The following is a 27,613-nucleotide window of genomic DNA, read 5'->3' as shown; positions in this document are numbered from 1 at the left end:
GGCAAACATGGAATGCGACCCGCGAGTTGCATCCGAAAGATGGATGGATGTGATTTGTTTAGATCATTACAGTTCATCGTCGGGAACGTGTCAGTCAGTTTTTTGTATAGTTTTAGATATTTGTTTCATTTTTTTAATAAATATTGGATATGAAGAAAAGGGTGTGAATGGACGAGTTAACGTTTAGAGCGGTTGGTGATGTTCAAATTGTTTCAATTTGTACATTCAACCAAATAAACGCCAAACATCAAGCCGGGACGACACCGACAAATACGCCGAACAGCATACGACCAGAAAACCAAAGCAAACGGAATATGAAAATAAAAAAGAAAGAAAAGAAAACAACAAAAGAAAAGGGAAACATTTATTAATAAAAATAGAAAACGATGCACAGAAATATAATCAACACGGACAACAAAACACAATAAATTATTACAGGTACAGGATTTTAGCATGAATAATTAAAAGGTTTCTAATGACATTCAAAGCATATGACTAACTGGATTGATGAAATGGAAGTTCAAAAAGGGATGTTCGAAAAACATAAAGGTGAAGCTGTGTAACGGTAACGTTAATGTGTCTCGACTAAGCCGTTACTGAGCAGACGGAAAATGGCCTGATGAGCGTTACGCGTTATTGTGATTGTGAGCGCCACCTACTGGTAGCTAGCCGAAATACAATGGGTGTGTCATTTGTGTATGTTTAATTTCGAGGATGAGCACATCAATTTAAGTTACATAAATTTAATTAGAGACGATCAGAACAAAGAAGCAAAACCAAATATACAATGTAAAACACAAACAATGTTTGGAGTACAATTTTAATCGTACATTTTTAGGCTCAATCGATCTAAATATTTAACAATGCCCCATTGTTCATACATCATAGCATAGTTTGGCTACCACAGATCGTAATTCGTATGACGGTTTAGGAGTGCATAGCATAGAAATTGTATTCAATTTAGAAAACGTTGCATAGGGGCTGGGAGTGATAGCTTAGTTACCAATGATGTGCCGGAAATGTAGTACAACACTACGTATTATACCCGAGGGGCATTTTATGCCGAATCGCAAGTTGCAGGTATTAGAGAATGGACATAGCGATACAAACTCTCACTGTGCTAAACAACATTGTGGACACTGACGCGTAGCTACTTACGGAGTAGCAACCCTGCAGCCCACCAGAGCGCGGGTTTACACAGCACAGACCGAGATATCGCAATCGCAGAGTTATGAATTTGATTGTACACGAGGAAACGGGGAATATCCAGTTAAAATTAATGGAAAAGAGAAAAGAAAATTGTAAACATTCAGTAAAAATAACTCAACGAAATAAGTACCATTTAACAGTGCAGTTTAAACATAAGATGTAAAGTTAAAACAAACAAAACAAAGTAATACAAAACAGTTGTTTGATCTCAACTTAAACTATTTAACACTTCACTTTCACCGCACTACTCATGAACAGAAAATAAGGTTTTAACATTCTTGAAGCAATTGCAGAAACATGGAGCAATTGGTGCGATGCCGATTTGCTCCATCTTACCAGCAACATCGGTGTGACTGCAGTATTATTCTTATCTTGCTTTACAGAGTACAAAGCAGTACAGATGAAAGGAACATAAAAAAGGGTACTTTCATGCAAGGAGAGGCGTGATGGTGGTGATACAGGACGAACACAAATTAAGCATTCCAAAAAGATAACCAAACAAACCTGGGCTCAAAAACGCTTTCAAATCATAAGCAACCCAAAATGGTTTTTAAAACGCAATGAAAATATAAAAACAAAAAAAACACGGTAAGATCTACCAGAAACAAAGAGTGAAAAGGGTGATCGGTGGTGTTACTTATGGTGGTCTGTAGGTGTGCGATGTTGTAATAAAATCACAGAAACATGAACAAAAAGTGTAGTGTTACTGTATCATTTAAGAAATTATGTTCAGTACACTTAATGCTATTCGTCTGATCACGAACTAAAAGCCAAAATCAAAACAAACAAGGGAAGAAAAATCCAATTTACTCATACAAAAAACTGAGACTGAGTAGATCGTTTCCGAAAAATTGGCGCACGAGTTTGGGCGAATGGTCAAAAATGTGTTCACTTAGTAAAAAGGCATGTTTAAGGATTCCTCTTTCTTGCTTGTTCGCTCTCCCATATTAGCACATTGCGAAAATGTCACTTACAATATCATCTCTTTTCGTCTGTACTGGTAGTTTTATTTCTATATCGCTTATACTTTCTAGCCAAGTATGGGAATTAAAATCAAAATTTCAAAAAAACGTATTCCACAATACCGCTAGTCATGTATAAACCCGCTAAAATATGCAATTGTACCGTCACTGTTGATGTTCCCCTACATAGAGCAATGTTAATAAATAGGACTCCACTAAGATGTTTTAGGTAGGTAAGCTTTGATGGATCGTCCCTTTCGGGTGAGCAGAATATATGTTTGCGTTGGAAGTGGTGCTAAAATATTTCAACAAAAAAAACATCACCCATATCGTCCATCTGTATGCCGTTTCACAACCGATGTAAAGTGGTACCAAAATATCAAAAATCTTTTTATTTTGTACGATTTTATTGGCTGAGAACGGAGGGTACTAAAAACGATCGCTCCACAACGAGGAATTTAAAAGGGTACGGTATGAGATTGTGTTATGTTTCCAGTACCGTTGAAAATTCTCCGTTCGTAGAACAATTCAAATTGAACGCATAAAAAAATTACCGAGTGTTCTTACAACCCATTTTTAAACACACAACAACTTAAGATCAATTGTGATACAGAACGGAAAACAAGTGCTGCGGAATGCTGTGCCGTAGAGTGGTGCGTTGCTATCCACGCATTGGTGTGCGTGCTTCCAATCACACTAAACAATGCATATGCGTACAATAATTGTAGATATATACGAAATATTCATTTAGTTTGTGCACTCAAAAGAAAGAAAATAGTAGCGCTAGTAGATAGGTAGTTTGAGACACCAACAGAAAGCTAACATGTACTTCAGGTGCAGTGGAAACCATACAGCTAGATACTGGTGCAGAACGAGTTGTTGTACTTCTCCTCGTTACGGATTGTACGCGGTGCAGTTGACTGAAAGAACAGAATATTTGCAATCGGAAACACAATGTCTATAAAACAATAAATTCAATATTATGCTGCGAGACGAGATCGAGCCATCTTCATCCGTTGTATTCCGCTCGTCGAGAGCGGAGCGTTTAGCTGAAGCGCACACGGGCGGCGGCAAGCAGATCGACCGGTATGCAGGAAGATGTCTGAATCTCATGGCAAAGTGGCAACTGATAATGTAACTGGTGCTGTAAAAAGTCCATACAAGCTTCTATCGGCAATTGGAAGCTTGCGTGTGCCGCTGAATCACAAATTACATTGGAAGAACAAGCGAATGGTAGATCTAAAACGGAATCATTGCATGCAATTCTGCTTTCTTCTAGGGTGTCGTTTTATTTAAATACAAAACGGAAAATATAACATTAATGTGATGATATGTTTTATCAATTTCAATTCAATTTACTACTCCTTTCCAAATCTATCATTCCTTTGTCCAGCATTTTATCAGTTTCTTATAAATATTTATATATAGAAAATATCGACACAATTTTACATACAATCGTTATACCGGTAAAATAATAAACTTTATCAAACAAAAACAAAAACATAAAATACGAAAAATACGGTGCAGTTTTACGAGAACCAAATCGTTCAAACGAAAACGATAACAAACAAACGGAGGCAGGAACAAAACAAAAGGATGTATCATTAGCATCGCAGAAATTGCGAGAGAAATCATAACAAGTTTGGACTGAAATCTAATTATTTTCTCTCTTTCTCTCACTCCCCTTCTAAGTCACGTTAGGCACGACCCATAGTATACAGTAAGGGACAATCGTTGCCGTATCGTTTTGTTACAACATTTCACGGTTGCGGCACAAGGGATCTTGGTATTTAACTATCGTGTACTGTACATTTTCATAATTTATCTGCGGCAGCCATATTGAAAACAATACTTTGAAAGAAACAACCGACTGTACTCATCGCGATCATAGCTTTCGCTACTGTTCGATGCAATCTCTTTCCGGAGCTCACAAATGCACTGAGTATTGCAACAGAATTTGCAAGCTAAGTATCGTCTAATGTTTAGGACAACATTAAAGGAGGACAGGGACAGTGTGAAACGGGATTCGTGGGAAACTTGTAGGGCTATCGAATCATTCGATGTACGTGTGCACTAATCGAATCAAAGAATACTTACGTCTAGCGGCTTCTTCAACACAATCCAGCCGGATTCCGGCTGAATTTCGAAATACTCCAAATCGTTGGGGCTGTGGGGTGCGCTTAAAGTGTACACGATGGCACCGTTGTTATCTGCATCTTCATCAGATGCGGACACGCGTAGAATGTTTGTACCGATGCTTGCATCTTGCTTTACGTTTTCAACGTATTTCTAAAAAGTTAACGTGTGATAAAGAAAATCAGTTATTTATATTATAATTTCAGATACGTGCGCGGTACCGAAGTCTTATTACCTGTCGATCGAACAGTGGTGGGTTGTCGTTGACGTCTGTAATTTCGACCGTAAAGGAGCAGACACCTTCCAGGCTGGGTTCACCCTGATCGGTAGCTTTCACCGTGACGGAAACAAACTTGCCATCGTCACCTTCACGATCAAACACCTTGTTCGTGGACACCTCGCCCGTTTCTTCGTCCACGGTAAACTTGGTGCCCTTCTGATTTGGCTGCTGCACTATCGAGTATTTCACCTGCAAAGCGTGATTGGTTATCAGTTAGTGTCGTAACGATAAACAGTACCGTAACCATCATTCATACCTGTCCGTTCACACCCTTATCCTCGTCGGTGGCCTGCACCTTTATGACGGGGCTCCCGTTCGGCGCACCTTCCTCCACCTTCGGGTAGTACGTGCCGCAATCCTTAAACACCGGCTTGTTGTCGTTCACATCGGTGATGAACACAACGACAACAGCTGTAGATGTATGAATCGTCGCGTCACCGTTGACGCAGCACGACCCATCATCCATAGCTGTCACATTCAATTCATACTTGTCCCGATCGAGCGAGATCGCCTTGCTGTGCAGCCGGATGACGCCCGTGATTTCCTCGATCACGAACTGGCCGCTGCTCGTGCCGCCCCCGACAAACCCGAACCGCACATTGTCACCATCCTTGTCCGACGCGACCACTGTCGTCACGAGCGTGTTCGGGCCCGCGTTTTCGTCCACGTTCGGTGTATACACCTGCTGGCTGAACTTTGGCTCCTCGTCGTTCTTGTTCTTAGTGTACACACGCACGGTAGCCGTGCCAGTCTTGGCAGGTTCGCCCTTATCCTTGGCGGTCACGACAAACTCGTAGTACGCATTGTTGTTATCCGCGTCCAGCTGCTTGTTGTTCACGATGATGCCGTTCGAATCGACGGCAAAGTGGTCATCGGACACGAGATACTCGATCTCAGCATTTGCGCCCGAGTCCGAATCCATGGCTTTCACCTTCAAGATGCTCGTTCCGAGCGGAATGTCTTCATCGACGTTGTGTGCCTGGTAGTCGGGCAGCTCAAACTTGGGCGCATTGTCGTTTACGTCCGTAACGCGAATCGTTAGCTATGGGAAGACAGAATACAATCAATAGCATTATATGGTGCCCGCACGTGGTTTTAAGCACGTGGTCATTATTTCCGGTCCGATTGCAACTCACCTCTACCGAGGTGGAAAAACCACCCGAATCTTCCGTTGCGGTAACGACCAGCGAGTAAACGTGCGGCTGACGTAGATCCTCAAAATCAAGCTCCTTCGCCAGCTTCACAATGCCCGACGTAGGTCCAATATTGAAGGTTCCAGCGCCCTGGCCTTGAGCTTTCAGCGTGTAACGAATCTCCCGATCGGCGAACGATTTTGCCTTCACGGAAATGATGCTGCACGAGAAAATGGGAAATTCGAATTGAGCGTTAGTGGAATGTGCACATTCCACAATCGGGCATTGCACACGGTTCGATGAGTCCATGGCAAGCTTCTTTTCCTCCCACTACACGATACTTACTCCGAGTCCTTTTTCTGGTTTTCCGGAATTTCCGCCTCGTAGCTTGGCATGTAGAATTGGGGCGCCCGCTTGCCACCGACAATCGATAGCCGCTCCTCGGGCGTACTCTGGAAACGCCGGTCGTCCACCTTGCCGTTCTGGTCCTCCGCCTTCACGTACAGCACGTACTCCATGTCCAGCTGGAACAGGTCGGTACCGCGCGTCCGCACGACACCGGAACGCTCATCCACCTCGAACCGACCGCCGGTACGGTCACGTACGATGAAGTAATGTATGTTGTGATCGGTATCGGGATCGCGTGCCTGCAGCGTGAACACGGGCGTGTTGGGTGGAGCATTCAGCTGTACTACCGCCTGCATCGGCAGCGGACGGTTGATAAAGTATGGCGGCTCATCGTTCACATCCTTCACGTGAATTATTACGCGCTGATTGTCGGTATCTATGTGTGGGAAGCAGACAGAAAAAGGTAATTAATCTATTTTTCTATCGCATCGTTTCGGGAAACATAAAACAGTTTGGCGATATACTTACATTTTAGGCCAGCTGCCATTGGAATGATTGGTTCAATTCGCAAGACATGGAAAGGAAGAAATGAAAATCATTCATTAATATCGACAAAAATATATCTAAAAAGTGTATTCCCCACCACATACTACTAACAACGGCAAATTGTCGATTGAGTCATATTGTTCACACGACTTTTTTAAAGTGCTAAGAATGAAGACCACAATTACAATTCAATTTGCGAAAAAAGACAAACAAGATCTGTTCTCGAAGTCCACCGGCATAGCAATCAAATTGGTTTAAATAGAAAGAAAGCCTGATAATATTGAAAACAAATAATTGACTACTCTTATGTCACGGTCACTACACAGTCGTCACTCAGCTCCAGGGATTATTACCCGAGTGAATAATAATCCCTTTTTTACAAAACATACCTTCAATCCCATCCAAGAGCTGCAGTGAGAGCGTAAGCTTCTTCCCAATCAGTCCCAGAGATCGATAGCATATCAGAGACGGGCATGAAACGTAAATCAAATGAAATCCTCTTCCATTTTATCGTCATTTCAAGCGTCAGATACTTGCAATGCTATCTGTATTTCTCTTCCCCACATCCGCGTCAACCACGGCCTTGTACCAACCATGGGCCGATAGCAATCTCTTGCGAAAATATTTCGCCCGTGGAGCGCACCTTCTCGGACGAAGCGCACCGAAAGCACCGCAACTTCGCAACTCATCTCCAATTCGAAAGTTAAGCTCAATGGGAAAAAATGAAGAGCGCTCCAGAACTGCTGTCAGCCAACGTCAAAGTTGGAGAAGAAGTATGCTCGAGCGATGAGATTTACTTTTTGATAATTATCATCTAAATTGAGAAATGTGACAAGAGACTGAAGATTGGGATAGTTTGCACCGGTCGTTCTCCGTTCCCACTGGATCGCAATCATCCGCCCAGCGTTCCGCCCAATTATTTGAATGGAGAAAGTGATATAAAAAATACGGAAATCATTGGACCGCAATAAACCGCACCGAATAAACCCTAAAACAAAAGGTGCCAAAACTGCGTGAATTAAATACATGGTTCTCTCACACCGCTGTGCCTTTGACGCACACGCGCCCTGGACCCACATTGTAAATTAATTCAATCATGTTGCGCCGTTGTGTTTTGTTTTACACCTGACCGATCACAGTGTGGATCCAGGAAGGAAATACACTGCAAAACAGTCCATCAAACACTACTGCCTCACCCCCACGAGCATTGTTGTTTATGTTGTGTTTGTGTGCTCGCGGGAGGGATTACACTTTTTTGTCATGTTTTCCTCATTCTCAGGGGCCTCGGTTCCACCCTTTATCACCTCGCCCTCTCCCCAAAAAAAAAGCAAAGAAGCGTACACACATTTTCCCAACCTAGTTATTTTCAATCCGCCCGGAACGCTGGCTCTGAGACGAACTGCGCTCAACTGGGACACGACCATTTCACGGGCAAGTGCCGTCCAGAGCCATCCCAATGTACGGCTATCTGCGGTGATAGATCTAATTTTGTACCAATGTTGCCACCTCTTTTTACCACCTCGTGCCTGGTCGAAACTATTACCACTTCTTGACCATTGGCTTTTCACGGCGATTTCCCACCACCAAAACCACGTCGGCACATTTACACGGCCGGCTGTGGACTCATCGAACCGTCCAATCTCACGCCCTTTACTGGTGCTTGATGGCAGACACCGTTGGACACGGTGGAGACGACCACGACGGCTCCCTCCAACGCTTCAAGTAGCTTTATTTTTATCGTGTATTGTGGCGATAATTTTATTTCCTCTGATAAAATCTAATACCATTCCCATGGCAACTACTTGCACTGTATTTTCTCGAATAAAAAACAAACCCAACCAAATATTTTTGGGACGCTGCTGCCGTCTTGGGCCATCGTGACACCGTAAAACGGTTTTTCGGAAGACTGACAATTTCGCAAAAAAAGGCGGGACAGCAGGTGTCTTACAGTAGCTAGGCAATGATGAAGAGCTGTGAGCCAAATTTGAAATGACTCTAGCTTCCGGCCTTTGACACCAATGTTTTTGGATCATATTAAATGATTGAGCTCCAAATGACACATTATGGAGATGGAAGATATGCAGAGCTCTTAGATTTTTTGGTGCAGTTATCTTAATAGACATTTACGGGGTAATGGTTTGTTTTAAGAGATACTCAAAAGCAAGCAGATAAACAATACAAAGAAAAACATGCATTGACGCAAATGGATAACACCTTTCAGGGCCCCAAACATGAAACTTTCGTAATCACGAGCAGTTTTGGCCTATCGATCCTGTCCCATGAATGAACATCAGTTTTAAAGGGAGCCTTTTTATCCCTTCCTGGATACTTCCTGGCAGTGTTCGAATAGTTCAACACACACAAACGCAATGCACAATACACATCTAATGTATTATTTACACTAAGCAAACTAACCACCCACACGGGAGCATCTTCCCAGTGTGTCCTGTTAACAACATCAGTAACTGCCGTGTTATATATTCATGAACTGGATGAGACTTCATTTTAGATTACTGCGTATCGTTTTGACCCTACCGGAATGTATAGATAGAATACTTCTCTACTGACCAAACACTTTCGCTGGGGTAACGGATGAGGTAACAATGAACTATTTGGCTAGAAGTTTGCAGCAGATGAACGAACATTAGAAGTATGCTATCATCCCACGGCATGAGAAAACTCTGTATCGATCTCCCAACGGAATGTTCCAAACGGTAGCAGCAAATATGTACCAAAGTGAAATCTTGGAAAGCTTTCATCCCTCATCGCTCAGCTTGAGTTGTGCTTGAGCTGAACATTATTGGTATCAGACAAAAGGCGGAATCAGAACTATTAAAAGTTAATTTTCCTAAGAGGGATTTGTTATTTAATTTTTTAGGCAACTTTTTTTAATACCCTTATTTGAGCCTGTTAATTCGAGGTTAAAAAACTATATTAATGGAATTTAATCCTAACTTATGTTCAATAATTCTTACTAAGGTCACAGAGCTGAGACCGTGATTTTAGACATTAATTTAATGTTCATTTGCTCTCGGTTTGAAGTATCCTATTGAATGAGTAAAAAATATGTTTGCTGCATTGGAAAACCATAACCTTGTAATACAAAGCAGCTACCCACTCTAGTCTATTTAAATACATACACCCACATCATGTCCTAATCATTTTCTAACCCACAACAGAAAAAAAAACAAAAAGAAAAGAACCTTAAATGTCCAGGAAGGGCAGATCTATCTTATACTTCAAAATATCTGCTTCCTCCAACATTATTTACTTGGCAAGAGATGATAGCATCTCAGAACTGAACACAGACCCCCAGCGCTGTAGGCGGCCTTTTTGCTATAGATGAAACCTGCAAGAAATTTCGATGCTAGAAACAGTCATAGGTGGGCTTAAAATTCAGTAAAAATTGATTGGACTCGTTCCAGCCAGCCCGTTCCGATAATAAACGAGCCCTAGAGCAGTGAAATGTAATCAAATTTAGCACTCGAATGAAATTATATTCTAAAGCGTCGAAATGAGCTAGCTGTTTTCGTTCGGCAAACAACAAATATCGATGGTGTGTACATGCTCAACTCATTTGCTTAACATATTTTGAGCATTGTGCTCTTTTGCAATGAACAATCAATTAGCAAACCTTACTGTATAATGCCTTGGGTCTGTATAGTTTTTGCCTAAAATAATATGTTTACGATTCAGTGGTCCCACTCTGTGGGCTTTAAATTAGCAACTAATGCATATGTGTGCGACTGCGACTGCCCAAAGCATGCACAAACTAAGCGGGTTGGTGAATTATTGGTGGGCTGGCAACATAACCCTAACAACCACGCACACAGAACAGTCCTCTCTAATTAAATATTAGTGCTTTTCTCGCTGATGGGTTTAACCGCTTGAAATGCGTCGATGCGGGTGGTTTTCGGGACACCACAAAATCAACTCATCAAGGCTGTTTACCGTACACGAGCAACGGGACAAAACGCTAACGCACATGAGAACTGCATAAACACCCCAAAAACACACAACGGTACACCCGTTCTTCAGTTTTTGAACGTTAGCCAACATAATAAACCAGCGAATACTTTATGGCGTAGTTAGAGAAGGACCAAATGGTTTAATGAAGCTTGCAAACGTTTAATGTACCACGCGCACCCGGGAGCTTTTCATTCTTGTGCTGCTTTGGATTGGATGCTGAGGCCGTTTCTCGACTGATACACCACGCTTACGTGTTTAGGTGAAAAATATCCATAAATCTTTCCTCCCCCAAAGAAAACGCATACACACATGCCAAAGATACACTTAATGAAATTGCAATTCTACCCTTGTGCTGCGATGCCGTATACACATCGTTCTACGGTTGATATTAATTTAATTTACTTCCTTCACTCATGAGTGCACATCGAGAACGGCTTGGAACTCTTGCTACTTGTTCTAAGGGGTCCTCTGGGTTTCTTAAGCCGTTCTTGTTCTGCTTAGTGCGATGTATTCCTTCCCGAACGATAAAACCCTTCCCGAACGATTCCTTCGGTGGGACCAAATGGGAAGGTGGTCAGATGAAGGCAAATCCAATTCCCTCAAGACAGTCTTATAGCTTGTCTTTCTCGTTCTTCGTCATCGGTTCGTCGCATCAGAAATGATTCCAAGGGTAGAGAGTGCACTCATCCGATCGATCTCAAATACACGACTTGAAAACAATTGAACAAGATAAGCCGACGAAAGAGAAATAAAAAAATAAAAGACAGAAAATAAAGCATACACACTCACAAAGTTCGTCACCTAGCGCTAGCATAAAATGGGACAAAAGGCTGCTTCCGGCAACAAACTACGCCGGTACGATCCGAAAGCTAACGAACGAAGGAAAAAAACTTTCTCCCATTGCATTATTCCCATTTGGTTTTTGCTCTTCTTTCGCCATGCTCCCTCTTCCGCTCTAGCTGGACACGGTGGCGTCTAGCAGAGAATGGCAATATCAAATGCTTGTCTTCATCATAGCCCATCGTGCAAAAACGGCAATGATTCATCGAGTGTGGGGAGGACGACTCCTGCAAACATTGAACGTACCACCACAATCGAAGGGAATTTGCTTTGTTCGCGCCGGGAGAGCCTTGGAGGAAGCAGAAGGAGAGCAAAATTGTCTGGAATCGATTTTTCCTGCAAATTGTGACTCCTTGTGCTTTCCTTCCCCCTTCTGAGCCACAGCACATCCATCTAGAACCTTACGGAGTAGGTGCGAATATAAACCCCCAAAATGCCAAACCCGCTCGCTGCTCTTCGTTTCTGCATTCCCGGACGACTTTGCAGGACTTGTATTTTTTTATTTTTCTTTTTTGCCATCCCGGAAAGACTTCCTCTACAAGCCGTCTGACCAACATGGCGCGACTTGTCAGACATACCACCCATTTCCCGAAGGATTATTTTTGCTCCCAACCTATTCTAGTTCCCTCAGGCAGCCTTTCTGACATTCAGTACAACATTCCCGCTTTTCAGAGACACATTACGGTTCGGCGGTAGGAAAATAATTAATTTTTACCCTCGGTTCGACGAATTTTTCCTGGAGCTGCCAAAACGTGCACGCAAACTACGGCTTAATCCGGTTGCAGCCTGACTTTAAGGCGATTGATGTGGAAGTGTGCGAACGGAATTACTAATAAGAAAATGTGTTGTCCATTTAGAGTCCTATTGCTAGAAAAACGTATCTATTTTCTAGATGATATTGTGAGACGGGTAAATTAAGGATAATTTATGTTGTGTTATAAAGAAATCATATTTCTTGGTATAGTTTATCATCTTTAATTTTAAACAGTATTGCTGTTTGCATCACAAAAGATGTACAGTAATAACTAACCATACTAACCACTGTCATATATTTTTAACAACTTGCCTCACTAACTTGTGCTGCTTCATCTACAAAATTGAAACCTTGCCAACACTTAGCTTCTTCTCATTTTAGCATTATACGGAAGATTACTTACTAGAACAAAGAGCACCCCACACACCGGCACAAAACTTCTAACGTACGGCAAACGCGCGCCCAAATGGCGTTTGTGAACAAAACATAGAACTCCCTGTTTCAGTTTTGTTTGCAACTCTTCGCAAACGGTTCTCCGCCTCCTTTACCTCTGCCAACCTTCGCCAAAGCAAACTTGAAACATAGCCGGTATTATTTCATGTGTATGTCACTCTATCTCTACACAATCGGTGAAATGCACCACGGCGGTGCACGGCACGGCGACTGGGCAATGCTGGGCGCGATAAGTGAAACCGGAAACCGCCCCAAGGATTGAGCCTGATGACAACAAAGCGGTTCGTTTAGTAACCAACAGAGGGCTTCATAGAACATGCACACACACAGTACCCGAGTCTCGCCAACACCTTGGCCCGGGATATGAAAGACACCCGACCGTTCCCGCGCTGTGCATACATCACCGCCCCAACACACGCTCCGCAATCTTCGTTGAAAGGAAATGTGCTCAGGATTTTATTTCAACAACGCCCTGTGTTCCAGCGCTTCTTCAACCGTCTGAAGGCGAAACTTTCACCAATTGCATTTGCTTCTGCAAGTACAGCACATTTTGCAACGATTGTTGTGCGCACCGAGTGAATCTAATACCCTATTGTTTAAATGTTAGCACCCGTTGGAGCACGATGTTCATCGCTGGGGAGGAAAGATGATACACGTCAATGTTTCTTCGGTTCCCAGCAGCGGCAGCATTAGTGCACCAAGCATGCTATCTATGTCTCCTAACAGCTTCGGTCAGCTAAGAAAGAGCAAGAGGAAGAAGAGCTAGTTTCAAGCTTTTCTGCGCAATAATTGGAATCTATATATGTCTCCCCGGAGCGTCTTAACAGTCTGAAAATTAAATTGGAGAACATTTAATAAGACGTCTTAGGAAATGTTTAACCCAAAATAAAGCCTCAGTTAATAGACGTCTATTTAAATCAAGCACAATTTGAATTATCGGCGATCTACAGCAACTCGTTAGATGCACCCGCGGGTGGAAAGAATTACCACCAAAAGCCCAAATTGCACAACTGCTGCCTCGCTGAAGGATCTATAAATAATCGGACAGCAGTGCACTTGAGCGCGCGTGTGTGTGCCCAATGAAATCCATTATTCAAACTACGGCAATACTTTATTTTATTAGATTTTATGATTTATTTCCGGAACGTGAGGTCGATGATTTAGGTGAGTTTGCGCAGCCGGTCGTCCCCGGTCCCCGAGATAACGGTAGCCGTAGACTGTGCTCTATCTGGAGCGAACACACGGAGGATAAACCTTAATGGCGCCGCGCACTGGACCTCACCGAACCGTTGCGTTCTAGCCGGGGGTTGGTGGGCCGGGTGAGTAGTGCTCTTGGGAGAGCAGGAAACGGAACGGGTATTCGCATGCTTCCCCTCCGCAATGCCTACAGTATGCGGATAAGTATGCAAATTGGATCTAATTTCATTTCGGTGCGCTCGCATTTTTATACCCCCTGTCCTCTCCCCCTAGTGATGTTCGACAAGCCACCGAGCGAAATGATGGGAGAAATTGAGGTGTTCTTTTGGGGGTGTTCAACAACATGCGGAACGAGAGGAAGAAGAAGTGGCACAAGTTGACGATAAAATTTCGTTTGCGGTTGACTGTTTTAATTTTTGCGTCCCAACTTCACCAAACTGAATTAGGCACAAATAAATCTCCCACCTACCTTCACACAGCCTCCCTCTCCAGGTGCCTGTGACGGTGTGTGCATTTTCTTCCAGGAATGTCGTTAATAAAACATTATTTAACTTTTCCATACGTTTGCAATCGCTGCTCCAATGCCTTATAAGGCAAATAGCGTTGGCGTATTAAGAATTGCAAACGTTTTCCCGAGAGCTCCGCAGGGGCGTGGGGCCCACCGAAGCCACAAACATCAAACACTAAATAACGGAAAAAACGTCATTGCCAAGCAGGAGCCTGCAACGCATACCCACACAAACAGACCTCAAGCAAGTGCAGAGAAATGTGTACCCGGGAAAACTTTCTATTGTTTTTGTGCTCTCCATTTCAAAAGCAAAACAAACATGTGGCTTCTAACAACATTTTACTGCTGGCCACTTTTCGGTGGAGGGCCACCAATTTTCCGTCTCCGAATCGATAAGAGGCAAAATACAAACTCAACAACAGTTCTGTCCCATGCCACAGCCGTTGGGGGAATATCCGTGGAATATGGGGTTCAAAAACTTTCCACTATAAAATACAAATGCTTTTTTTCATTATCCGTCTAAAACCAAGGAGTTTGCCAAAAGTAAGTAGCTGGTAACCAAAACAAAGCAACAAAAAATGTCATTCCTTAAAAGTTTTGCCAGTTTCTAACTGTTAGCCAGTTTGTTTTTCCTGCCTTGATAAGCACACGGTGAGTCAAAAACATTCTCCACCGCCACAGGATTGTTCGTGTGAGTTTTGCTTCCGCTGACCGTTCCAGAGCGTGTTTTTCCCAGATCACTGCAAGTTGTATTGACTCGCCTCCAGAAATGATTCTAACAGTACACACCAACTCACCAAACCGTATCGAAAAACGCTTCTTTCTTAAAGCTTTCGATGGAAACACTTCAAAGTGAAAATCAAGCTAAAATAGTCAGAACCCATCAACAACATTGCTTCACGGTCAAGGGGCAACGCTTTACCAATATTTGCAATATGCTGCTTCATCGGTATCCTGCCTTCCCTGCCAATTGATCGGCCTTCGGAGGCTTGGAACATGATCTTTGCCCAAGATTGAAACGTTTCGCCGTGGACTGGCACGAACAGTGTACACATCAATAGTGTATCAAATTCGTCCACTGGCACACACTGGGGAGTATGTATGTATCGTTGCTCGTGTACGGGACACATGCGGATGCTTCAGCGTACAAAACGCGCGCCTGAAAGCCTTCCACGTATTATGTGTCGTACACTCGTCCAAACCCTTCCCTGGAAAGGTAAATTTTGCATGAAATAGCACGTAAATTTGCTACATAAACAAAATCCCACACCCTCCCTTTGAGCTCATCCTCCGAAGCATCATCAATATAGTGAAGTTTCTGTTCTGTATACACGTCGACCAAGGCACACAGCGCTGTCCCGCTATTGGAACTAAGACTCCAATAAGCTAATGGACGTTGATGCACGGCCCTTCAACCTCACAGTATCCTCGCTTGCTGCATGTCGGTGATGGTACATGGTTAATGCAGCACAGGTTGTAAACATAAAACCGCTGAACGGATGCTTTCTCTTCGCAAACAAGGAAGCGCCGTGCGCACAAGACGGACGTCTACTATGTTAGTGTCTCGGCAAACGCGGCAGGGAAGACATCACGACCAAGGGCGAACATTTCTTCGTCTTGAAACACACTATTTCCAGTTTTTTTTTTTTTCAAAAGGTTTACACATTTGTGTCGCCTTAATACGTTATAAACTAGTTATATAAAATTTTATTTTGTTTTGTTACCAAAAAGTTTGTAAAATAAACATATAAAAGTACTATCACATTGATCTCACCATAGTAAAAACTTCTACGGGAAAAACAACACAAATAATTTCAACAACAAAGTTTATTTTATTCTTCCCACTCTTCAAGAGCTTCAAAAATTCCCTTCTGTTCGGAAACTTTACCCATCATTCAACAAAAGACGGGATGGTAACAGCTAGAAAGGAATTACGTCACACATCTGCAATGCGCAATAATACAGGAATCGACAGGAGAGCAATCAAACAATACGCGTTTGTTTACTTGCTGCGTCCTGGTGTTCATTCGGATTTGATTTTTTTGTTTATTTATTTTGCCATCCCGAGCACACCCTGCCCTGCGCACAACTACAAGCTTGGCTAAAAGAACGACAGCCCGAAATCCAACCAGCCCGACGAGAAACGCTTCCGTCTTGAAGGATTCTCGAAGAAAGAAAGAGAGAGGGATCAAGATCCCAGGCAACGATAGACGCTTCAAGTGCATGCAGCAGCGTTCGTACGTTTCCAACAGTCTAACACTGCACGATCGAAGGGCAGGAAAGAAAAGTAAACGAACGGATCTTCCTCGACCACTCGACATCGTACCACGATTGTTTGGCAAGCGAAAGATTAAGATAAACGCCCAAAAATTCGTCCACAACTGGAGGCTCATTTCCGCCGCACTAAGGAGCCCTCTCCGCTACTTCCAGGGTTTACGAGGCCCGCCGAAACCGCCAAAAGCGGCCAAGAACTGAAAGTCGAAACCCTTCAATTCCCGCGAGTAAATTATTAACCGAAAAGACCTTAGGATATTGCCGACACACACACCACATGTGCAATGCGCACATGGACGGAACGATGAAGCGCATGAAAAGCACTCGTGAAAAGGGCGCACAGAAGAGAAAAACAAGAAAAAAGGGCCTTCCGAAAAATAACGCAGGGCGGACAGAAATCGCCGCCAGCGAAACACATGCACACGGTCAACTCTTTCATTTCGCTTATCACACATTCCCATTCATCGGGATCGGGAAGGAGCTGCGTCGTACGGTACGTCCACAGTTGCCCTATACCCCACCAGCTGACACACATACACCACCCCAGCACTAATGCACACCGAGCCACACAAACCCGTGCGACTGTGTGCCGGAAATATCTTCTCGGATATAAATTGAATCCTTGCGGTTCGCTGGTGATGATGATGCTTCTTCCGGCCAACCGGCCGGCGGGACAGTTGTTGTTGCTGGTTGCGAGCTAGCCCAAGGCAACCAGGCACCACATACAGCGGTGGACAATAGTTTGGAACCGGTGTTTGACTTTCGGAGCTGAGCGCCATCGGCAAAGCGTCTACCGAAAGTGGTTTTACTTCCTTGGAAGGATGTGCGCTTGCAAGACAAAACACACGAACAGGAGCGTGACGCGCTAGGCAGCGTAAAAAGATCGCTCACATATTTGTCTACGAATGGGGTGGGGGGGGAGGGGGTGGGATGGGTACACATGACAAAAAACGGCTCTTCTTTTAGTAGTTGCTTTAGACCACACGAATGCTATAAAGAAGGCAGATAGGGAGGTTATACATTATATATGCTATAAGCGGAGTTAGTACATGGAGAGGTTTTCCAAACTTGAATGCCTTTCCATGTCACGGGAAAAAGGCTGCAGGGGTTTTTTAAGCATACCTTACCCTTGGGTTATTGAACTGGTAACCTTTTACTTTGTCGCATGATATCTTTCAATGGAGAACATATTATTTCTCTGCAACATCGATATCATAAAATATATTTTAAAAGTAAAAAAATAGTACATTCAAAAATAAACAACCCAGATCATCCTTCAACAACTTAAGATAACCTATTTACTATACTTATAATTTTATTATTATACTTATGGTTTATTATTATAAATTTAATTTCCAAAGAAAAATCCAAATTTAAAGTAAAGTAAGTGAAAAGTTATTCTATATTTTATTTGCTCAAAAAAGCACCTCGGATATGTTTATTTTGACATTTTGTCAATAAAAATATTGGTTAAATAATAATTCAACAACCGATAACAAGTTTTCTACAAGGGAAAAATATATCGCTTGGTTGTGAAAAAGTGACGCTTCAAAATGAAGCAGGGATTATTATTTATGTGTTTTGGTTTGTAAATGAGTCGGAAAATTAGGAAGATCGTCCATAAGTTTTTGCATCCGATATTCTCGCCACTATGAAATAGTGAATCGAAGCTCACTGTAGTCAACTAGTAAAAGTGATTAAAAGTGAAACTCAACAACCCTTTTTATTACGATATAAAAACATAACTTAACATACCAATTAAACATAGAGCCATACAAAAGAACACCTAGCCATTAATGATGTTTTTGAGCTGGAGCATACATCAACAATCGACACGCCCTTTACTACTGCAAACTAAAGAGCATTGTCAAATTGTTTCCAGTTGTTTCCGTCACTTAACCAAACCGCAACCACATACTCGCTTTTCTCCACCCGCCGTTGCTTGGTGCGTCAATATCAATTAGCTCGGCGCGCTCACCGCCAGCCGCCAAACTAGCAATAAAGCAATCGAATTTGAATGAGCAGCTAAAATACACACAAACAAACACACACACCAACACATGCTACACCACTACAGGGACGCGACGTTCAGCATGATCGCGCGTTTCTCATCCACGGCTCAGCCCTTCGCCCCATCCGGAAAGGGTTACCTCGGGACAAAGTACCGAACAGGAGACGCATGTGGCAGTGCGAGGATCGCGTACACTTGGTCCCGTCCCTGTAACCGCAACAGCATCGGCGCAGCAGCAGCCCTGCATAGGAAAGGCTTTCCGGTTGAGCACACGCGGCAGAGACGCGGCTTCCGTAGCAGCACTGGGTTAGTCGGTTTCGATTTTCTGCAACGTTGCGATGACAGCATATCCATTCCCCTTCCCATCCCATCTTTCTCCACCCGACAACATGTGTTTTTATGAGTGTGTGTGTGTCTGTGTGTGTGAGAACTAACGCAACCAACCAACGGGGGATGATAGGAAGGAAACGATCCGTCAATCCTTCGTCTCGCTATCTTCTTTGCGCTTCACTTTCGTGCGAGAAGAGAGCGATCTTCCGTTACCCGTGATCTGATACCACCCTCCCGCACTTAGCAATGGCGACGTTGACAAAGTAGTGGGATAGAAAAAAAAAGCAAAAAAGGGAAGGTGTTCTGATTCAGAGAATGCAACCAACAACCTCAGCCTTCATGTAAAGCAATAATTTATCACACAATCCGCGGGTTTTGTTTTTACTTTCAGCGCCCGACTATCTCTTCCAGCGGAAGCGCGTGTGCGTGAGTAATTTTAAACCATTTCAACTCGGCCCCAGCTCCACAGTCCGTAAGTCCACAAAATTGGCCAAAACGCGAACAGGACGGAGAGAGGGGCGGAGAGCTCATTTGGCAAGCCGCACCAAAAATAAACCTCACTGATTAATCACGCAACGGCGCATTCCATTTTCAATCTGCCAGATCCACCCGACGACCCCTAATGTGTTTGTGTTTACTTTCTGTTGAATGTTACACGGGAAAGAGGGAAGCGAAACAGAGTACGCACACACTGGAAAGGTGATATTCATCAACCATGCTATCCGGCACCAATAGCCGTAAAATTAGCCCGACCGGACGACGGTGTGGGCCATTGTGTGTTGGGATTTTATTTAACACACATTTTAAATCGTCCCCTCGCTCTGGGCTGCAAGGAAATTGCTGCAGCACGCAAAGAGATTATAAACAAACAATCAACCAAGCTGGTACAGCGCGAAGGGCCACATACAATGTTTGATTTTTCACGTCTCATAATTTCCCAGCAGTCGCCGTGTGGTGGTGCGATGAACTGTATCGACATGTACCCGAACACCCTGGGCGTGCAAACAAACTGCATCGGAAAATTGGAAGGGGAAGAAAGAAGCTCCAGCCAGCTGCACCCAACCTTGACCGTGGTATGTAACAGTGCGACCAAAGCGCATTGAACACACACAAATACTGCCACATCTCATAGGATCGATCGATCGGTTGATTGGACCATTTTTCCTTTCGATCGTTTTATTCGATCTGCTCTGTTTTCGCTTTTCTTCATTCTACTTGTGCTTTTCTTCATTCGTTTCGCATACGCTACCCGGTCCAGAGAGGCTTAGGCACTGAAGACGTGCGCGGTCCCTCAATTATTTATTTTGTTAATAGTTTCCTGTTACCAGCGAGCCATGAGGCGGGCACTACGAACGTGATCGTCATGGTCTCGGGCGGGTGCGGATCACTTTTCCATCGTAACAAACAACAAAAACGCAGCACAATCAGCCGGAAACAATCAGCAAAGACGGAAACAAACATTAGAAGAGCACACAGCGTACACGATACAGAAGCGCAGCCCGCGGAAAAACTGAAAAGAACAAAACCACTCCGCACCCTTTTTCTTGCAGAAACAATTGAAAAAAAGGTCGTTCCAATAGGCAAACGAGTGCTGGAGAAACATGAAAACAATAAAAAATTAATCGAAATCATAAAACTACAAACGGTGCACACGGCTGTAGCGGCAAAGCCATAAATCAACCCCTTTTTGACACACACAGCGAGACAAACGTGTAAAGACTAAACCGTTTGTTGGGAATATCTTCGCTCACCAAACGGGCAACATCCCGCGCCTTTGTAGCGGTTCGAACTGCATCGAGTGCCTGTTCCGTCGATATATGCTTGCACTATAGCATAAACAACGCTAAAGATCTGAAATCACGCGCTGTTTGATGTGCCTTTAACGTTAGCCCCTATTGGTTTTGTTTTTTGTTTTTAGGTCCTGCGGCGATCGAATACTCAGAAAGTACAGAGGAAATCACAGCTTAGCAAATATACCAGCGTTCACACACACACACACACACACACACACACACACACACACACACACACACACACACACACACACACACACACACACACACACACACACACACACACACACACACACACCACACACACACACACACACCCGCACACACACACCCCCGCACACACACACCCGCACACACACACCCGCACACACACACACACACACACACACACACACACACACACACACACACACACACAGAACTCTGCTCTTTCCCATCCCAATTGAGTTGTACGATGCAAAGCTTGGAACTCAGTATCCAATATGCCCCCTCAGGGCTGAAGACAGCATTTTTGGAAATTATAAATTAAGCCCACACCGAACTTAATCAACTAACCACGCAATCGAAGAACTCCAAAGTCGTTGCCTTAAGCGCCCCAAGCGAAGCCAGCCAGCCCTGTTTTGCTTTGAAGGGAAATCCAGGATAAAAAGCAATTTCACAGCAACACGCAGAAATAGACGCATAAACGATTCTTCGAAAGAAAAAGAGGAATTTTATGGAAAGGTGTGGAACAACACGGTGCAAAAACATAACAATGCTACTTCCTCCCAACACACGAGCCGCACGAGCCAGTGGCGGGCGTGGAGGTCGATTTCCTGGCGAAAAATAAAAAGAACGCATGAAAGAAAAAAGAACATAGAAATTGAAGCAAACATTACAAAGCAAGGATAACCCCCGCACCTTGTACGACTGCCCGCGGCAACCGGAAAAGGGAGCCCAGCATATACCGCATCTACTACACATCACACATCCGCGAGATATCCTTTATGCAGAAGGGCTGCTGCTGGCGCATATAAAAAAATTGCTTTGTTTCACACGCGCGTGCTATGTCTGCCGCTCCACCACCGCTTTTGCCACGGCAAATGGCATGCACCAGGCGCAGCACATAGTGAGATTGTAAGCAGCCGTACTCCGAGAGCCACGAAGCTCCGTCTCGCAAAAAAAAAGGAAACAGAAGCCTAGACATCACCAGACCCTTGTTTTGCGTTTCGTTTTGTCTTCTTTTCGTTCCAACACAGAACAGAACAGGAACACCTTATTCACGAAAAGTGGTATATCCTGTAGGGGAAGAAAACGACAAAAGGAACTCATTGGAACCGGGGAACAGCACTGCTCTACACACACCACCGTTACGGGGCGTAAGCGTGCGCAGTTACAACATCGGGGTAATTTGTAGGCTCTCCTACCAAGTGTACGAAAGCAAGGGCATGATGCTAACGCTTTTTTTGTCGGATACTTCCCCCAACATGCTCCTTCCTTGACTGGCAACCGAAGAGCAGTCAGAAGTGAAGTGAAGCCATTATGCTTCCGTGTGTCTGTGTTTCGCTCGACACCGCTCCAAGAATAGCCGCACGCAGCGCAGCGAGTATCGCAAAAACTTTCGCAAGATGTGCGGCAGTTACCTCATCAAACGTGTTGTCGTCCTGCTACCGTATGCGCCGGGCATGTGCGCGATGTCAAAAGTGATTGGATGGATTACCGAGGTAGTGTGGGGAGCTAAAGAAGCTCGGTACGTCAGAAGGCACACGCACACATGAGTTTTGGAAGAGATACAACAGTACAAAAAAAAAACTAAACCATCGCTGACGGTGTTTCCTTCTACCTTGGCATAAGGAAAAGTGGGATAGAAAGACTCCGAGAAATGAAGACAAGCCCCCAGTCTCCACTGAAACTAAACGACGAGAAAGCATGGCTGTATCTAAAGGCTGTATCTACCTCTACACCGCATCACGAAGTTCAAACTTTGCTTTTTGGATGGATAAGACTGTACCGAAGACATTAAAAACTTTCCAGCCCTGCTGCAGATACTCCGGAGCACAGAGACGGTACGACGTGAGAATAGATTTCATGCAGCATGACGGTTAGGCTCGTTACGAGATCACACCGTTGGAAGGAGCATGATGCACCCGTGCCACATGTGCATTTAATGTTTGTTGTTGCTCCCGACACATCAACAGAACAGAGGAGGATCAGCATTACAGAAAGAGTTAAAGCTCAAGTTTCGGCTCCAAAAAGCGGCCTCCTCAAGAGATTCTGGGCACCAATGTAGCTCTTCTATAAAATGGGATTACATTTACGGCTAGCTATGTTCAAGTCGTCTGGCTTTCAAATTAATGTGCAAAAGATCACGAATATTGTTAAGCGTATCTTACCTCTGCGAAACCCTGTCGAAACTAACTGGAGTGTACATTTAGCGTAGCTGATAATTATGCCCTAAGATGCTTGAGAATAATGTTATACCATTACGAAGCAAACCACATATCGCACGATTGTTTCACCAACGAACATTTTCAAATTACTTTTCTTATTGCCCCAAAAAGAAACCACCAACAAAACAACAACAATGCTCCAATAGAAGTTGTTCCATGAATGTTCCAGTAAGTGCGCGCCTCGAAGCGCTAAAGAGAAGTCGATAAGATACGTAACACATCCTCCAAAGTTTTAATCGCTAGTAAACTTTTTTACGATTCTAAAAGCAACGCCCGGGATAAACCCCAACCCCCCCCGTATGTGTGAGGCTTTGTTGCGTTTCGAGAGCATCTATTAAATTGCAGAGCTCAATCTCAACTCATAACTTCGTATCGTAATAGCACGAGCCCCAAAGTGGTCAAAATATGGCCTACATACATTCTTCTTCAAGTGTATCATCCTGTTATGATGGATTCTTAAGGGAGAGAGTTTCACTTACTTCTGTTGAGCACATAAAAAGTGCGATACTTTCGAAGGGGCTCATTTCAAATGTCACGCCCAACACAACTCGCAACACATGCTTCTTTTACACGCACACAACGAATTTAATTCGCTGACCAAACCTTAATCTTTCTTCTTCTTTGGCTCAACAACCGATGCCGGTCAAGGCCTGCCAACCCACTTGTGGGGTTGGCTTTCAGTGACTTATTGATTTCCCCCCATAGTAGGATAGTCAGTCCTACGTATGGCGGCACGGTCTATTTGGGGCTTGAACCCATGACGGGCATGTTGTTAAGTCGTACGAGTTGACGACTGTACCATGAGACCGGCTACCAAACCTTAATATCATATCATAAACACAAACATACCATTTCGGTGGTTTCTGATTTATGTTTGACCTTTACCTCTCGTACATACGTTTGTTCGTGTCTTTACCGGTGCCTTTTTTAACATTTTACTCCTATCCCTTGGCCCACCTCATCGTTTAACACCAACGTGGACCAGATTCTGCAAACACGCACCCGCCGTAGAATGCACGACACCTTGTCAGCAAGCAATTAAAGGATTATTGGTTGAAAGTGGAACGGAGACAAAACAAAAAAGGTAACTTCGCCTAGAGCTCACAGCACGGCAACTGAAACTGTTTGGTTCTGGTTTATGGTTGATGTTAATGCCTTAATGTGCCACCAGCAGTGGTGCCCCTGTGGGTACACCCAACCATCTTCCGCGACGGAGGAACGCGTGGAACGCACGAGCTAAACTAAACTGATATCTCAAACGCATTTGCCGCCCAGTGGGGAGCATCACTTTATAAACAATTAATTTAATCAACACGATCCACCCGATTCCGATGCGCACAGTGCGTCGAGTTTGTCGCTCATCGTTACGCTTCGCTTAGCTTGTTTGACGCGCCTTTTATTTTAAAGGGGGTTGCAAAGTTGGGGAGTTTGTTGGCAGGCAAAAAATAATGCATATTTCATTGGCCGGCTTTTTCGTTCGTATATGTGTTTGTGGCGAGCGACAGAATGCGCTATAAAAAAATCGAAATAAACTCAGAGATGAGACAAACGATAAGCGTTTAAAGCAAAAGTGGCCGCTCGACGAATTTCAGGAGATTCCAATATGGGTGCCCTATGTAGTTTGCAGTTCCTGAGCAATATGGGATTTAAAGAAAATATTCTCATCCTAAGGTAGATATTTCAGTCTTTATTTTGTTGTTATAGATATGGCCTCATATTTCCTTAAAACACACGCCTTTATATTATACTGTCAGACATTTCGATTAGAATTTAAAATTCCAAAATTAAATCGAAAACAGCTTGTACATTGATATTTCCCAGCTTGATCGTCGGCATCTTGCTCCGTCTTTCCCTCTTAATGTCTCACATCCCGGCAACAATTTTCTCAAAAAGAAACCCCTCGCGATTTCACTAAGGCGACTCAAAAGGCAAACGATTTTGCGACAAAATTAACAAACACGCTGGAAGCGCTAGCAATGAACATAACGCAAATTGGATGATGATTTCCAGAGAGAATGGTTTGAACATCACAGTCGTGCCGACAAAAATGGGGGACAACATTCCCTGCCTGCCAACACCACGTAAACACACACGCACTACACCACAGAGCTTCAGTTTCTACAGTTTCTTTTTTCTTCTGGAATTTGTATGATGCAATAGCAAATTTCCGGTGCATGAGTAATTAATACCGACGCATTGAATGTGCACCGCACTAATGGATGAAATATGGATCATCGATAAATGCATTTCGAAAACCTTCCCTACCGCTTCGCGCATCCATGCTGTCGGCTCTATGTATCTCTCTCTCTCTCTCTCTCTCTCTCTCTCTCTCTCTCTCTCTCTCTCTCTCTCTCTCTCTCTCTCTCTCTCTCTTTCTCTCTCTCTCTCTTTCTTTCTCTCTCTCTCTTTCTCTCTCTCTCTCTATTTTACCCTGCTACTGCGTTACTATTGCGATCACAGGAACAGAACACACCGATAAGATACCAACGATGGGATGAGATGAAACGGAACGAACGCCGATCGCGCCGCCATACGCTGGAGAGGATACGAATAAATGCACATTATTGATGCTACCTTGTGGAATAGCAGCAGTGTTTTGGGGTTTGCACCGACAACACACCTCACCCGGTGGAAATCGATTCATAAAACATGATCGCAATCAAACCCGCTGATTCAATTAACGAGCGGACGCTTCGATATGCATCGGTTATCGATATTCCGAACGCCTCGAGCCGCGGGTCCGGATTGGCGAGATGGTCGGATCCGGCTGAAAGCACCAACGGAGGGATAAAAGCTTACCCAATCAAATTTAAATCCGAGAATATTCATCTGTCCCAAACAGGCTCTACAAGAGCAGTGGTGAAGGTATGCTATGTGACGTTATGTGACGTTAGTGACAAAGCGAGAGAGAAAATGTTTACAGCGTCTAATTGTTGTTTGTATGTTTAAAAAAATGAAATGAAAATAAACTCCCAACCATATGAAAGGGAAGACAACCATTCCAAACAATTGGTTTTAAACATCAGGCAAATAAATATCTAACAAGGTCAAATATCTTCTACTGTTAACCAAAAAATCATTATAAAACCAATGTTAAACATTGTAAGTTATCATAAAACATGAAATCCATTATTTTTATTGTATTTTGACAATTAGGAAGCTCGTCAATTTTATTAAAATAAAAAAAATTAGAAATTATTTTCCTCTAAATGTTAAATTTTCCTTTAATGTTTCTATGTTAAATTTTTGGTTTTTTTATTTGCAATCATTCATATTGTCATGCGACTTATCCTTTTCTAGCCCATCACAAATACCAACAAAACAAGTGCAAAAACAATTCACATTCCTATCGATTTGGTCGCGAACCTCGATCGATTGATTTGTACAATTAGAAAATCCACCCATAAATTGGCTTCGTCTATTCTTGCTGGCGCTAGAAATCATTCCACCAACGCACAACAAAGCGCAACTTAACCCTAGGGAGCATAGCCGCAACCCATCAGCCAACGGAAAAAGAGGAAGCGCATGAGTCAGCTATTTGCCGTTCGGCTTGTGCAGCACTGCAAGCAGCATGGCACGGTGTGTGGTTTCGGAACTGTGGAACGCTACCCCAGAGATCAACTGGCAGAAACGCACCGACGTATTGAACCATCATATCGAAGACGGGACGAGAACGGCATGCAGGGGTGCGAAGGCGGTTCAAAGTTCACTGACTTGCGTTACCGCACGCGGTCGGATGCCCAAAAAGATGGGTGCTGTTTCATTAGGGCCGAGCCGTAGATGATGGAAACCCATGGGCAATGAAACAACAAAACGGCGTTCGGTTCGTGTAGTGAGAGAAGTGTAGAAGCAAACGAAAACACACAGCTTCTGTGGTGCTTGCGCTGGAGATGCTATTGGGAAATAAGACGCGATTACTTTCAGATTTTTCTGGGATGCGGTGCATGTGGTAGTGCGCTGCTCCGCCCTTTTACGAAAAATTAACCACATCGCATCGAAAGACTCGTCGTACGAACATAAGGTTGAAATATTGCAATCGTTCTAATCTAACCCGGAAGCACAACCTTAACAAAGGCACACACACATACACTCATGGTTCATGGCTTGATGTTTGGCACCGGGCGGCCGTACAAAAACCGACCCGAACACAGCATAAAGTACCGACATTGATTTGGCCGCGCATTTCAACAATATCATAAATCTGTCAACGAGCGACTTTTTCCCCGCTACAAAAACACCCCACCACGTACAACCTCAATGGAATACGCAAAATCTATAGTTGTGTCCCGGTAGGAGTTGCGGAAGCTCGAGAACACATAAAAGGCATGTCATTTCGGAACGGCAAGTGCTTTCAGTTTAGTCCAATACCTAAAACAAACAACATAAGCGCGTTCAACACACATACACACACATGCATATAAAACGACCAAGCCCTTCACAG

At 43.7% G+C, this 27,613-nt stretch overlaps 1 protein-coding gene across 19 annotated transcripts in view; it reads right to left on the bottom strand.

Annotated features, from left to right (window-relative positions):
- LOC121596416 (neural-cadherin) overlaps positions 1-27,613 on the bottom strand; it is a 270,549-nt gene that overhangs the window by 185,911 nt on the left and 57,025 nt on the right. For 11 of the 19 annotated variants that reach the window (XM_041921323.1, XM_041921332.1, XM_041921333.1 and 8 more), the window contains exons 3-9: positions 6,597-6,608; positions 6,066-6,504; positions 5,724-5,940; positions 4,844-5,629; positions 4,543-4,776; positions 4,269-4,460; positions 1,159-1,170 (exon numbers count right to left, since the gene is read on the bottom strand). In XM_041921323.1, coding sequence (XP_041777257.1) covers positions 1,159-1,170; positions 4,269-4,460; positions 4,543-4,776; positions 4,844-5,629; positions 5,724-5,940; positions 6,066-6,504; positions 6,597-6,608 — 1,892 coding nt within the window. The remainder of the gene's footprint in view (positions 1-1,158; positions 1,171-4,268; positions 4,461-4,542; positions 4,777-4,843; positions 5,630-5,723; positions 5,941-6,065; positions 6,505-6,596; positions 6,609-27,613) is intronic. The other 8 variants (XM_041921336.1, XM_041921338.1, XM_041921341.1 and 5 more) reach the window with 1 other exon arrangement.

The sequence above is a fragment of the Anopheles merus genome, chromosome 3R (assembly GCF_017562075.2).
Source record: "Anopheles merus strain MAF chromosome 3R, AmerM5.1, whole genome shotgun sequence".
In the NCBI taxonomy this organism is placed as follows: Eukaryota; Metazoa; Arthropoda; class Insecta; order Diptera; family Culicidae; genus Anopheles; species Anopheles merus.
Note: the sequence above shows the minus strand (reverse complement) of the source record. Positions and strands in the feature narration are given on the sequence as shown.